The following is a 14,583-nucleotide window of genomic DNA, read 5'->3' on the forward strand; positions in this document are numbered from 1 at the left end:
CTTCACCTCTGTGACAGGCTTATAAAAAGCCCGTGTGGGTGGGCTGTCACTGGTTAGTGGAGTTTAATCTGCACTTTTGGACAGAAAATGAATACTAAGGTCGGTGGGAAGGCCACAAATGACGTAAGAAGAGAAGAAGAAGAAATTTCAATGACACTGTTGACTCACCGCATTCTGCCTTTTTTTTTTTTTTTTAATTATTATTTCTTGGTTACCTGCATTCCTATTTATTGTTTTATGTTTTCGGCCTGTGTTTGTTTTAAAGGAAATTCTTCTGAAACATGAGAAATATTTGCAGAGACAAAGATCTGTCATCACCTACAGGATGAAGACACTTGCAGCTAAGCAGGTGGCGATAACAGTAAGTCTATGATACTGTTTGACTTTCATGTGTTTGGTTTCCAGCAGAATTACAATGCAAGACAAATTGCTTGCTGACATCTGACATCAGTTCATGGTTTTTAGGTTTTGTCACTGCCGGTCTGCAGGCTAACAGCTAGCCCCCTGCAAAATCATACAGGCTGGCAGCACATGGTGGAAACTGATGACTTTGATCAATAGTTTAATTAAATAAAGGTTTGTGAGAAGAGTTACATTTTGGTCATTTTAAATCAACAAACAGCTATCTTGATTCATGTGGTTCAGTGACTTTCACTGTCTGAGAACACTGTGTCCCAAAACATCTCAAGGACCACCGTCATATTCCTAGAATCACATTGCATGGCCTGATTTATAAAATCATGTTTACACTTGTTTCCGTCCTCTTCAGTGGCTCGCATTATTGATTAAAGCTAACATAGAGGAACATGTCCTTGTGCTCCTGCAGCTCATTCACCTGAAAGAAAACAAGTTAGTGATTTTGATACCTCCGTGCTGGCAGGTTGTTCACCCGCCCGTTTGTGAATGGGATATTTCAGGAACACCTTGAGGGAGCGTCTTTGAATTAAATTTGGTTGAAGGAATCGCTGATAAGATTTTGGTGGCTAAAGGTCAAAGGTCACAGTGCCCTCATAAAACACATTTATGGTCGCAACTCGTGATATCATATGCTAATCGAAGGTCGACTTCACTGTGAGTTTAAAATGTTCAAAAACACTTCTCTGGCCATTAGTCAGCACCATAACTCTGGTACAGAAGGAGAGGTTGTGACGATATTTCACCTTGAAATGTTGGTGATTGCTTAGATTTCCTGTTCTCTGACCGCAGATGTGTTTGAAGCATCCATGTTTTAGAAAATTGTGTTCTTTCAGAATCATCTTTACTGGCCAAGCATGTGAACACATACAAGGATTACTTCAAAGTCTTCCCTACAAATATCATGGAGTCCTGACAGATATTATGGAGACTACAACTTGACTGGTTGGCGGAGGAGCACAACCACGAGGCAGTAATTCTGGTTTTACATAAAAGTAGCATATTTCTGTTTACTGCATCCTGTGTGTTGTTTAATAGATACTTTGATTGTCGCTTTTGGGCCTCTCTAACATGCTGTGCATAAGAGATGAAAAGATTTGTGAATTACTCAGTTAGTCTTGCAGCAGAAAGATTTATCTGCCACTATCTTAATAATTCATTGTTTATCCTCTGAGTTTTTCTTTGTTAAATATGATAATAAATGTAATATTTTTCTGGTTTTGGACAAAACATGCCCCTTCCTCCTATTCCCGGGACAACAGACAAACTGGCATCCCCGAAAAAGGCGTGAACAACTTATTGTTTGACTGTTTGTTGCTCAAGACATTGTAAATACCTTTGTTCTTAATTTAAAAAAAAAATATATATATATATGATATAATTCACATTCTTACCTCTCATGGTGCTTTCACTTCAGAAAAAGACCAATGCAGTGAAGGAGAAAATCAGGAAGAAGCATGAGGACATGAGGCGGGTGCTGGACGAGGACCTTCGGATCACTCTGACCCAGCTGGACACAGAGCTCCAGGCCACAGGGAAGCTGGTGGAGGAGAAGATGGAGGACTGTTACAACCTCACTCAGGAACTGGACCAGGAACTGGCCAACATTGGTGCAGATGTGAAAACACAAGACAGTGACATTCAGGTAAACACAAAGTTATGATACCAGCTCACAGGACATGTACAATTTAAATGCATGCTTGAAGATATTCTCTTAATTTCATAAAAATGTACGAATTATATATTCTGTTTTATAGCTTCTACAGAATGCAGAAACAGAAAAAAGGTATGATGATATTTTTCAGAAATAACCTTGTTATTAAACCTTTTTGCATGAAACTGTATGAACTGGTAGAGTACAGGCACGAATTGATGCTATGACTATACTGGATCAGTAGCTACAAAAATCAAACATTCCTCTTTTAACATGCAGCAAATCAATTATCTTTGATAGACACTTTTTAGATCAAATGTGATCATGCTCAAAACACAAACTCTTTTTTTTCTGACTTAAGTATAAAATTTGAAGCGGTGTTTGTAGCACAGTTATCATGCTTGTCTTTTTATATTTGCATTCCAACATGTATTTATTGATGTACTATTGTTCCATAACTCAACGAGTAGCTAAACTGACAAACTAAGCCTCAACTCTTCCTTGTTGTTTGGAGATCTGTGAGAGGACTAATCCTTCTTTTGTTCTGGATCAGAATTTCTGAGACACTGAAACTGACTGACCCCGACTTGATTCAGATGGATGAGTTCAAGAATGAACAACTGCTGAGTCTTACCGTTAATCTGCTGGTGTTCATCAGATCCCAGGTCCCTGTCACCAAGAAACTGTTTCAGAGCTGTGAGTTCAAACAAAAAGACACGGAGACAATAAGAGAGAGAGCCACAGTGTGTCAAAGGTTACAGTTACCGTCAAGTAGGACATGTCAAGTGCTCGTCTCAGTCGTGACCTTGTGGGGGAGAACATGGCAAAAATATCAGCACACTGATGTGCTTTGTCTTTCACAGATGCTGCAGATGCTGTCCTTGATGCTGACACTGCCCACCCCAAACTGATCATCTCCCCCAAAGGTGACTCCGTGACGTACACAGACACCTGGCAGAACGTGCCGGAGACTCCCTTCCGCTTTGACACCACTCTGAATGTAGTCAGCCAGCGGGGCTTCAGCAAAGGCCGCCAGTACTGGGAGGTGGAGGTGAGCGGGAAAACCTACTGGGAGCTGGGGGTCACCTACCCCAGCATCCCACGCAGCGGCTGCGAGGAGGACTGCTGGCTGGGCCGAGGAAAAGAGTCTTGGTGCGTGGAATACTTTAATGGAGGCTACGCCGCGTGGCACGGTGGTGTCCGGCACGACCTGCCTTTGCTGGCGGGAAGACAGTTCACTCGTATCGGGGTGTACTGCAGCTTCCCCGGGGGTTTGGTGTGCTTCCTGGGAGCTGATACCATGACGCCCCTCCACTGTTTCTGCGCTGGGACCTTCACCGACACTCTACTTCAAGCCATGTGTCCCGGCCATGACAACGAAGGCACAAACTGGAAGTCTCTCCAAATTTGTGACGCTTCCCGATCGGCTCCTGTTCTCTGAGGACGGGGCAGCGCGTCAGCCGCCTGATCTGGCATTCTTGACCCCGTGACACAAGTCTCAGCTCTGGATACCGTGCGCGTCAGGCAGATCTAAATTTGCTTCAAGGAATCTTTAATTTTAGATCACGCTGTTGCGTAGCGGTCATTCAGACTTAATAACGGATACACCAAAACTAACGTGGGTTTTGGAGCTACATCAGAATGTAGCAAAGCTGGACATTTTGTTGTTATTAAAAATGTTTCCTCGAACGTAAGTATGGAGTGCATGTGTTGGGGACTACGTAGTTGGTGCTCTGGTATTTGTGGCAGCAGGTCAGTTTACTGTATGTATGACTGTCAACTGTCAACAATGTCACCGTGTGGCACTTTGCTCAGATTAATAAGTTATATCTGACATGGGCTACACACACATACTTGTCAGATCAATTCATTGTTAGTTTTAGCCTTCTTTGGGATTTGTTGACAATAAGAGAAATGTTAAAGCGGGTATAGATAATGGATGGATGGATGGATGATTAACCCTCTCACTGCCAAGGAAATCTCTATATTTCAGTTTTTTTTAAAACTGATGTCCGGTGAGACATTCCTGCGCTGCCTGGATGAATGCGTACTAAGCATGCAATAAATAACATTTATTCACCATTTTAATGCTACAACAGTAAAAAAATAAAATTTAAAAAAAAGTAGGCTGAGCCTATGATATAAGCATGTGTTGAGTGTTTTTGTAGTTTCTCTCCCTGGCAGAAGGGGGAGACAAAACTTCACCACCGTCAGTTCAAATGTAATTAGAAAGCAAAAAGAGTTTGTCTCCTTTTAAAGCATGAATTTCTGAAATTTAAACCGAACTTTGAGTTGAGAACTTATTTAATTTGTATAAACATTTAAAAAAAAAAAAAAAACTAAATTTCTTCGTGTCTTCCGTATTGGAGTGCGCTTCTGTCAAGCATGGTGTAAAATTCAGCTTTTCAATGTGATCTGTTTACAAATGTGCAAGAAAAATGACACACACTTAATTACACAATAAAATTCTTTATGTTTAATACAACAAAAAATGTTTACATAAGCATTCTTCTGTTTTGAAGTTATTTAAACAAAGTATAGCCCCAAATTAAAAAAAGAAAATTGGGCCAGATTATACTTTCTATGAAATTCATCCATTTATTTATCCAAATCTTTTCAAATATATTCCTGAGGACAACAGCATCTAACACGGGAAAGCATTTAAAAAAAATTGTACCCTTGAAAATATATTTGTTCTTTTTCCCTCCTTCAATTCCATTCCAAAACAAGTGGAGCAAACACTCCTTTCAGCACAGGTCGGGCACCACATCACTGATCAGAGAGCCATGTGTCGAGAGGATTCAAGAGTTGTGGCTGCACTGACAAGAATCGGGAATGCCAGTATTGATCACACTCCTGGCACCTATACTGAATAAATTGTATAAATGTTATTAAAATAATTAAAAATGACTGATAAAAAAAAATTACAAAGCATGGAAAGGGGAAAGCATGAGAATAATAAATGAAAGCTATAGCTGAACTTTCCCCCTATAAGTTACTGACACATGGCACCATGTGAATAATGTAAAAACATAGCAGAAACAGTGAGAGTACATATTGTGGACATGTGGATTGTGTATGTTCAGACTTGTCACTGCCAGTAATAGCTGCCTCTGTGATTGACAGACTTTGGGACAATAACAGTGTAGTTGCAGAAACAAACTTTGTGTAAATTGTAATAACCATCAGCAGATGCCATTTATATATCAAAACATATTTTTAAATTCATCATTTGTTTCGTAAATTAATATTGCATTTCAAAACTTGGCAAAGTGCACTAAGTGCTCAAAAATTAGACATAAAATCAATTTTTGTATGATTTGATTGTTCTAAGACACTGCTTGATTCCTGTAAACTACAGTGTGTATGTTAACACAATGTACAACACTAATATACAGTAAAATGATGTGGCATTTGTGCTTTGGGCTCCAGTCCGGCTTTACAATATGATATTTCCCAAATTTATGTTAGTTTTAAGTTGTCTGTATGGTGTAAAAAAATACACAGCATGTATTTTACCACTTAGTGACAATATTAAAAGGAATGTCTAAAGATTAAAAAAAAAAAAAAAAAGGGAAATTCATAAAACTGATTTGTTGGATCCTGACTAATAGAGAAGTGCATACTTCTAATCATATGCAATTACATTAGGTTCACTTATTTGTGCTTAAACAACAAGCAAGTGAAGTCTTCAATATCACGCTGAGCATGCCAGCAATATTGCAAATGATCCTTGCGTTTATGCAGGTGGACTATATAGTATGCACATGAACCCAAATCTCATAGAACTAATCAATACACAGCAAAAGATCCCACCTTCCTAGCCACTACATATATGTAATTGTTTAACATGACATTTACCCACTTTATGGGACATTCAATAACCTGAGGATGTCAGCATGCTGCTACCAACTTAAACTCGCTAGGAAAGCTGAGACACTGAAGCCTTTGGCAAGAACATCATTACATGTTTCTGCTCAGAGGAGTGTTGTCTTTCTCTTTTGTCTCTCTTTTTTCTGGACAATTGACAGCTGAAAACGTTGAAACACGGATAGCTGGAAATGATCTAATCCATTTTCCAGGGGCTTTTCCTCCCTTTAAAATTTCATTGCACAGTCTGTAATGAAGGTACATTTATAATCTCCACTACAACAATCCGAGGCTTTGTAATCACACTTTCAGTTTCCTAATGGAGATTTTATCCTAAAAGAGGCTTAATTTAGGTTCATAGTTCATTAAAGATTTTCAACCATTTGACTATCACCTGGTTTCTAATTTATTTTACTGTCGAATAATGAGTACAGTCAGTGGAGCATTTCATGGTTTCTTTCTGGCAACTCTAAGACCAAATGTCAATTTCTTTCATGCCAATTCCAGGCAATGAATGCGACAACATATCCTTGCTTGCTCTTCAAGTACACTCCCTTTCAACACCTACTGAGAATGCTAGAAAATGGAGAGACACATATTCAGATATGGTTCCCCAAACCCACAAAAACTGGCAGCATATTTTGCAGGTTGGTAGAATAACATGGATATTTCACAACGCCTGTTGACAAAGATCAGATCAAATGTGACGCCATTATTCCAAAGAAGTGGAAGAACCTGAAGAAGAGGAAGAAGTTCCACCATCAACACATGAACGCGGAGTGCCACTGTAATTTTTTTTCTTTTTTCTTTTTTTACAGAGTGCCGTTGTGTTTTCGGGCCCAACTGCACATGCAGAACGTCATCTGTGCTCTGGATGTGCAGTGTCCTGCCGGGCCTGAATCATCCCTGAAGGCTTTGACTGCTTAGTCAGCACCTGAAACAGTCAAGTCGAGTCAGTCGTTCAGTCAGTCTGTAGTGTTGCACAGTGCAGTTAGTGAAGCGGGCGGTCAGTTAAAGTACAGTTCTTTCGTCAGCATAGAGACCACGCAGGGAATCTGCTTCTTCTCACTGAAGCGGGGGTCTTCAGACCAGGACTCAAAGCTGGTGGCCACCATGTAATTGACCCGTGTCAGAATCTGCATTATCTCCAGCTGCTTGCCAAACTCGTTGAGGACGTTGCACAGTGCCTGGACGAACCAGGAGCCACGCCCCGGGTTCCTCCATGAGTAATAACCTGGAAAATCCCCATGAGTCAGCAGTGACACTAGGCTCTTTAGTATGTGTCTATGCACCGATACAGACTACACAGGTAAATTACATCTACCCCAAATGCTTTCACTTAAAGCATTCATTTATCTTGCAATATAAATAAAGATTAAAATGAGACTTCAAATTAAAAACTGTGGTTTACCTGGCACAGTGGAGTAGGCAAAGAGGAAATCTGCCTCTACAGGGATCTTATGTCTTGGATTAGCATCTGTCTCCAGGGTATCGTTTGGTGGACCCGAATCTGTCTGTATACCGTCATCAAATTCGGAACCCCGACAAGCCTGGTGAAGTAAATGAAATGACATTTCATTGTGATCCTGAGTAGCTTTCTCAACGATGACCTGGTGAAGCAATTCAAAATTAACTGTTTTTAAAAAGCTGGGATGAGCACCTTTTTAAACAACAACTATCATGTGTCAGCGGGAAGCTGCCGAAAACCATTTCATAATGTGGACAGTTACAGTCAAAAGGTTTGAATTATTTTACTAAGGTACTAAGTTACCCATTAGGATCAAGAGTGGCAAAAAGGTAACACAAATCTATAACTTCCACTATGAAGGCACCGTGTGAAAAGTTTTTTTTTTTTTTATTTTTTTTAATGGTATTTCAATATGAAAGAACTATAACACAAATCTACAACGTTACAAAAACAGATTTTTTTTTTTTTTTTTTTTCACACACCATCATATACACATGAAAGTCATCCGAACTGCCTACCTGGATGAAGAAGAGTTTTGGCTTTCCGACTAAGCTTTTGCACATGTCCCCTCTGAACAGCGAGGTCATGGTCTTAATGGCCATGGCTCCGTCGGTGCCGTAGATCATGCCCTCCTCGCCGTGGCTTAGCAGGATACAGGCGAAACACGAGCTGTCACTATGGTCTTCCGCCGAGGCTGACCCGTACACACACACAGACAAACACTGAACTCTTAGCTCGGCTCAGGCCCCATCAAACCTCTCCAAATTTGAACTCAAGTCATTTTAGTGGGCGGGAGTTTATTGACGTGAACATTTTAGTCTTCCTTTAGGATCCTTGAAGAAATTGAGGTCACAACTGCACTATGAACGTAGTTTTAAGGAACAGAGAATCATCGGGAGTTACTTTTTAAAATATCCGCCATCTAGATCGTTTCCTTGGAGTAATGTTAAAACACGATACACGGCCTGTACTTGTTTTTATGATTGTCATTTTAATCAGTTATACATTTTTGGGAATTGCTACAAATTATTAACACCATAATAATAGTGTGTTTACAGAGTTGACAGGGTGGAACTGACAAAACGCTCTTTCAGCAATTAAAAAGGAAACAAAATGAAAAAAGCTCTTCCTCAGTGGAGCATAAGCGCGCTGATTAAACGTCAGGACAACCTGTCCGTCAGAGTTTGAAGTTTGTTGTGAACTACTAAACACTTTATCCGGATATTGTTAGCAGGAGAAAGTCAAAATATCATAAGAGCATGTGACCTGAGAGGGTCAAATGCTTTTATGACCTGTCATGAAAACCTGGCCTGTGAACCTGCAAATACTCTGATCAGTGACACATTTATTCAGTTACTGTTATACTGGAGACACCTGCTGTCTCACTGGGTGGTTTTGAGAAACAGACATTATTATTGTGAACTTGTGCATGTTGGTGACGCGGCCACTTACTGGACACCAGTATGCATAAAAAACAACAACAAGTGGACTTGGTAGAGCTGATAACGCTTCTTTTAACTACACTCGAACAACTTGCTTGCAAATGTGGGCTTAAAATAACATTAAATTGAAAGACTCTCATGAAACATGTTTGGATGCTGTTCCAACTGCTGTAACCTCACTGTCATTATGTTCAAAATTCAAAAGACATTTTTAGGGTCCTAAACGCTTAAATAAGTGTAGGAGCCAAGAAACTTGACTTTGTTTCCCACTACGAAAGAACCCCTCCTCCACCCCCCTCCAGAAAGGTTTTTTTAATGGTATTTTAACGTGAAAGAAAGTGTGAAAGACCCGACATGAAGCGACAGCGGACGGCACTACTCACCCTCTCTGAGAAGACGCTCCATCTTCTCACACGTCTGATCATTGTAGATGAAGACGTCGAAGCCCAAGCTCTTGAAGCATTTGAACAGCTCGCCTGCGTCCCGGTCGGTGCCATTTCGTACATTCATCCCTGTCGAGACAGTCGAATTAGGATACACACTTTCTATGCAATAACACTGAACAAAATCAACTCGGGCGTACGATGTGTTTGAAGTCTGCCGTACCCGTGTTTTCATCAAAGTTTTTGTTGTTGATGATGATGCACTTTCCCACTCGCTGGTGGCTCATCTTATACTGGAATGTTGGTGAAACAATTCTGTAATGGCTTTCAGAAGAGTAGTCCTGCTCCCGCGTCTGGCCATCCTTATTCTTCTTACTAGCAGAGCGAAAAAGAATATCGTGGAAAGTTACTACTTCTGTTGTAGTATAGTTTAGAAATGATTTAGTTTTGACCTTTAATAAATAACATTTTTAAGCTCAGCTGGTCCTTTGAGAGACTGCTACTTGTGTGGAAACGGAAAAAGAAATAATAACAAAAAATCATGAACATAGAAATAACACATACACGGGCTTTTGAATAATAATAAAAAAAAAAAAAACTGAACCTCTTTCAGGATAAGTCAGAACATTTTTTGGTCATCTTCAATTAGGTCCGTAAGCTCAGATAAAACGTCCATAAAGCTGACTCCTACCGTACATTGGAACATTACTCTGCAAGGTCGAAAGGTTTCCACACAAAACTGTTATTTGGCATAAGTAAATGTCTTCCAATACAAAAAAACCCAGACTACAAGTAAAACATAGGGAAGTGAAAACAATCTGAACCACTTACTCAGAAACCAAAGACTACATACATTTTCAAATAAGGCATTAATGTCACGGCTAAATTTGGTCGCAGTAATCCACCGTCGGGTTAAAGAAGAAAATAGAACATTTTAGCTTAGCGTGGACATAAACAAAATCATAAGCACATCAATGTAGATTGAGCGAGAGCAAATCTTCAATGAGTGGCAATTCTCACGCACCTGCCATATTTCCATTCTTTAACAGATGTATACAGATAGCTAAGCCAATCGTGGCCCGTTGGGGGCTCACAGAATCCAGGCTTGTTCCAGAAGAGCCTAGTCATCAGGTTACTCAAGCACTGGAACAATACACAGCAATGCACACCTACAGTCTCATGCACATACACTCACAGGCAGCCCGGCCTTACTCTAATAAACAAGTGATCTAGAACTTTTTGAGCCCCCCCCCCCCTCCCTCCCCCAAACTGTGCCAACATGCTGTACCAAACAATTGCATGAGGGTGGGCAAAGAGCTGCAACTCTGTTTTGCTGTGGGCTGGGTATGGCAGAAAGAGGAGCAGGTACAGAAGGAGGACAGTCAAGAGGAATCTGAGGCCGTTGCATGTGTCTTACCTGGGTTCGTCATTAAGCGCTACGCCACTCTGCATCTGAAATGAGTTGGTTTTGTCTTGGTTCTTTTTTTTTTTTCCACCAAAAAAAAAGTTGGTTTCTCCAGACCTGGTGGCTTAATTTTTGGTTGTGTGCTAGGATACTGACATGCTCTCTGTAATGGATGGAGACCTGACTGGGCCATCAGGTGCTGAGGACGGGGGCGGCGCACTGTCAGCCCACTGAGTCAGCAGCCTCGCCACTACACCAGTGCTTTCTAAAGGCCTATTCACACAAGGGCCCTGTGCCTCGCTGCCTGCTGAGGTCAGACAGGGCAACAAGTTGCTCCTCTGCTGACGGGCACAGAATCCACCTGTACCGACGTACACACCGTGAGGGCCTAATTGGCTAAACTTCTGAGATAAACGCACACGAAGGCGTACAACTAATTCCAAAAAAAAAAAAAATTAAAACCCGAGAAAATGACCACTTTGCTGAACACTTAAACATACTACAAACAATTAATGATTAAATGTAAATCATTTCTGTCTTGGTAAAATGCTAGATTTAACCAAAATCCAATAAGTTCAGCAAATAAAGATAAAGATAAATCATTTTCCTCTTTATGATACTACAGCTAACACCTTGACTTATTGGTTGGTCATGCCTTCTTCCAATGAAAAAGACAGTCTCAAGTATAGATAAGGTCTTATCAGTTAAATCTTAAGATTTTCTTGCTTATGTAGCAATGTCCAAGTGGCAATAAAGACATACCACAGAAGCATAAGCATTCATTGGATAATCATTAAATGTATGATCATTTTCTTCATATTCTATGCTAAGTTTTTGCTTTAAAAAGTTTAGCCTTTTTGGCATTTAGCCAAAGTCATTTTATTTGTGAAGAATTTAAAATCTGATATTCTGTTTTATGTCTTAATTTTTTTTATTTATTATTATTTTATTTTTATTTTTTTAAATCCAGTGGTATTCTGGCATTTTGGGCTAATAATAAAAATGCCAGACAGAGGACACAGACTTTTTGTTTGATTACCAGTGTCTGGAAGAAACTTAGTTGCCTTATGTTCCTCCACTATAAAGGTTCATAGTGCCACCTTGTGAGTGACACTGGAATAAACTGTCCCTCATGTCAGTCTGAGATACAGAGATTACACTTAACGCAACACAATCAGACACAAGACACTGTAAAAGGGCCCACTCTAAAATATTATGAATTCACACATCCATGATTATAGACTGTGCTGTAGTACATCCTAATTTTGAGCTGCCACTTGAGAACTGACCCCAGTTCCAGAATTGAGTTTTAAGATTGTTTTCAGGCTCCTTTCCCCATTACACTAATTAGGAAATTCAAAACTGGGTCGCTATGTCAAACCAAGGGTGTATATTTCTTCTTTTTTTTTTTTTTTAAAGGTTGGATTACTTCAGAAAACCACAGCCACCTTCATGCAAACTATAGAGGCTCTTACCGAAAGAGCGCAGTTGTGTTTGATCTTTTTCACATTGTAAGGACGCCATGAATAAATGTTCAAACTGTGTTTTTGTGAGCATCTATCATATTTGGTGGCGGCATCAGCAACAGTTTAACAACTGTTATTTGAGATCGTGTGCAATGATCATATTTGAAATATCTGTCAATTTACTTTTAAAAGAAAGCATAGTTCATTTCTCGTCTGAACTGCGGAGAACTGCGCTGGAACAGGACCAAAAAACAAAAGGACAAACCACAAAGTGCTTGCACATTAAACCTGCAACAAAAGAAGGTTGCTAAGACTGAAGGAAAGGCTGAAACAGAACAATGCGCATTAGTTGGTTATGATTGGATTTTTTTTTTTTTTTTTTTTTGGAGTATCCTCATTATACGTTGTAAACTTTAGAAACCTAGATAAGATCTTATCTCGGAAAGCCAAAAAACAATGCAAATTGGACAACCCCAATGAAAAGCAGGACACTGCGGAATATCAACAGCTGATCCAGGTTTCTTTATACTCTCTGCTGCTAAAGGTCATAATGGCTGAGATGGTGAGAAATTAAGACACAACTGACCAGCAGTCACACAAAAAAACAAAAAAAAAATGTGTGTAACTCAGGTGCACATCACTGCACTGCTCTCGGTTTGCTTTGCTCAAAACTGGGACACTAATGCGCCTGTAAACGAGAAGTAGAAAAACCTCATTTTGATGAAAGAGGAACCGGATTGCAGATTGTGTACAGCCTTCTCAATGCAACACAAAACAATTACAAGAGATGGCAAGAACCGCCAGCGAAATATCCACAACCAAAATAAATCAAATTACCCCGATCTTCCTCTGCTATAACTTCCATATTAAAAATAACCCAGTCGGGGTCAGGCATGGAGTGAATAATAATGAAAGTGAAACCGTAAAACATATATAGTTATATATATAACTATATAGATCTATATATATATATCTATATAGTTATATATGTAACTATATAGATATATATCGATATAGATCTAGATCTATATATAGATCTAGATCGATATATATATCTATCGATATAGATCTATATAGATATAGATCTGTATAGATATATGTATAGTATATATATATATATGGTTGCAGTGAATTAAGTCTCTCATGGCCCTGACTATATGAGTTTTGATCCTCTGACACACTGAACCGGACGTCACCTCCCAAACAGTAGAAATCTCCCTCTGCGGTCAGGTTTGGCGTCTGTGACGTCTCCCAGCTTCCCTTCCTCAACTTCACCACCAAGTTCTGTGGGCTCAGCAGGTTCTCCAGCCATCTGCAGTCAAAACAAAAACAAAACACACACACACATTTATCTTGTTGCGTCGGTAAATAAAAACATGCTAGCTGAGTGTCTGATTAGCGTATCAAAAAAAAAAAAAAAAAAAGATTCGTTCGCTAAAAGTTCAAACAAGTTTTAATTTAGGAACGGATAAGTTCCCATAAACTTACACTCAGTCAGTCGTGTAACGTGCCAGATCAGTTTCGCTGAACACAAGGTCAAAAGCTGACCGATTCGATTTTCCCTCTCCAAAGTTTCTGTTCCTTTTCGAAAACTTGAGAAATTGAAAGCATGACGTGCTTGAAATCTCACTCGTGCGTAACTACGTCAGAGCCCTGCGTAACACCGTCATCATACGTCCATGGTTCAAGAGAAGGGGGGGGGGGGGAACTATCAAAGACTACACCTGTGTTATCTGAAAGGTAGGAACTCTAAGGCTCATTTGTAACCTCTTTTGAAGGGAATATGTGGCTTTTTGACCTCCAGAATTTATTATCATGCATTCTCTCTCAAATGGTAAATGTTTGGTTTGGTTTGACCGCAGCAGGAATGATAATGAACATTTAGGCTGCCTGATAAACTTTGGGTTTCTTCTTTAACATTGCTGAACATTACCTGGTCAAAGTGTAAAAGTTAAAAAAAAAAAAAAAGTCTTCATTATTGTGGCTACTTGATTAAAAACAAGACAAGTTAGTGTCGACCAATGTGAATCTTACTCACAGTCAATACTGGTGTGATCCTGAGGAACTTTTATAGTTTAATAAGACCTTGTACTTTGACTATTTCGTCAATTCATCCCCATTTTTTGTGGCTGACACGGTATGTTTGTGTTTTGCTAAACTTTCTGTCACTTATACTCATATATTCACGTTTTCTTCTTGTATGTCCATATTCATTCCTGTGTATTTTTTGGGGGGGGCTTTTTTTTTTTTATAGCCTATATTGAGAACCGCTGAAAACCAGTGCCTAATTTGTTGTGTCAACATACGCGGATGATTAGGTAAGACAAAGTAAACCTATTACACAGTGAATTGCACTTTTATGTCTTAACGTCATGGCATGGACGACCAAAGGTGAAGTAGCTGACCAACTCAGGATCATTACGCATATACAGTGACATCTGAACTCTCCGTCACTCTCTGTCTCTCTTCCTGCAGACAGAC

At 39.7% G+C, this 14,583-nt stretch overlaps 2 protein-coding genes across 2 annotated transcripts; one reads left to right on the plus strand and one right to left on the minus strand.

Moving 5' to 3' along the window:
* The first annotated feature begins 61 nt into the window (after positions 1-61).
* LOC138617062 (pyrin) lies at positions 62-4,528 on the plus strand. The gene is made up of 6 exons (XM_069691725.1): positions 62-123; positions 266-361; positions 1,832-2,059; positions 2,172-2,200; positions 2,622-2,764; positions 2,932-4,528. Exons 1-6 carry the CDS (start codon positions 88-90, stop codon positions 3,507-3,509), a joined length of 1,110 nt encoding a protein of 369 aa, XP_069547826.1. The 5' UTR covers positions 62-87; the 3' UTR covers positions 3,510-4,528.
* Positions 4,522-13,672, minus strand: casp7 (caspase 7, apoptosis-related cysteine peptidase). Its single transcript, XM_069691726.1, has 7 exons — positions 13,591-13,672; positions 13,299-13,414; positions 9,455-9,606; positions 9,232-9,360; positions 7,925-8,100; positions 7,350-7,488; positions 4,522-7,172 (listed from the first exon to the last, which is right to left on the minus strand). The coding sequence occupies exons 2-7, from the start codon at positions 13,412-13,414 to the stop codon at positions 6,946-6,948; spliced, it is 939 nt and encodes a 312-aa protein (XP_069547827.1). The 5' UTR covers positions 13,591-13,672; the 3' UTR covers positions 4,522-6,945.
* Positions 13,673-14,583: the final 911 nt, after the last annotated feature.

Source organism: Brachyistius frenatus, unplaced genomic scaffold (assembly GCF_029030835.1).
Source record: "Brachyistius frenatus isolate BFR_SWC_R1_liver_20210118 unplaced genomic scaffold, ASM2903083v1 Contig_11, whole genome shotgun sequence".
In the NCBI taxonomy this organism is placed as follows: Eukaryota; Metazoa; Chordata; class Actinopteri; family Embiotocidae; genus Brachyistius; species Brachyistius frenatus.

Coding starts and splice junctions, on each gene's coding strand:
- LOC138617062 (XM_069691725.1), top strand. CDS start 88: ATGAATACTAAGGTCGGTGGGAAGGCCACAAATGAC. Junction 2,060..2,171: donor CACAAGACAGTGACATTCAG/GTAAACACAAAG, acceptor TCTGTTTTATAG/CTTCTACAGAATGCAGAAAC. Junction 2,201..2,621: donor AATGCAGAAACAGAAAAAAG/GTATGATGATAT, acceptor GTTCTGGATCAG/AATTTCTGAGACACTGAAAC.
- casp7 (XM_069691726.1), bottom strand. CDS start 13,414: ATGGCTGGAGAACCTGCTGAGCCCACAGAACTTGGTGGTGAAGTTGAG. Junction 9,607..13,298: donor AGATTTCTACTGTTTGGGAG/GTGACGTCCGGT, acceptor TCGCTCTGCTAG/TAAGAAGAATAAGGATGGCC. Junction 8,101..9,231: donor GGAGCGTCTTCTCAGAGAGG/GTGAGTAGTGCC, acceptor TGTACGGGTCAG/CCTCGGCGGAAGACCATAGT.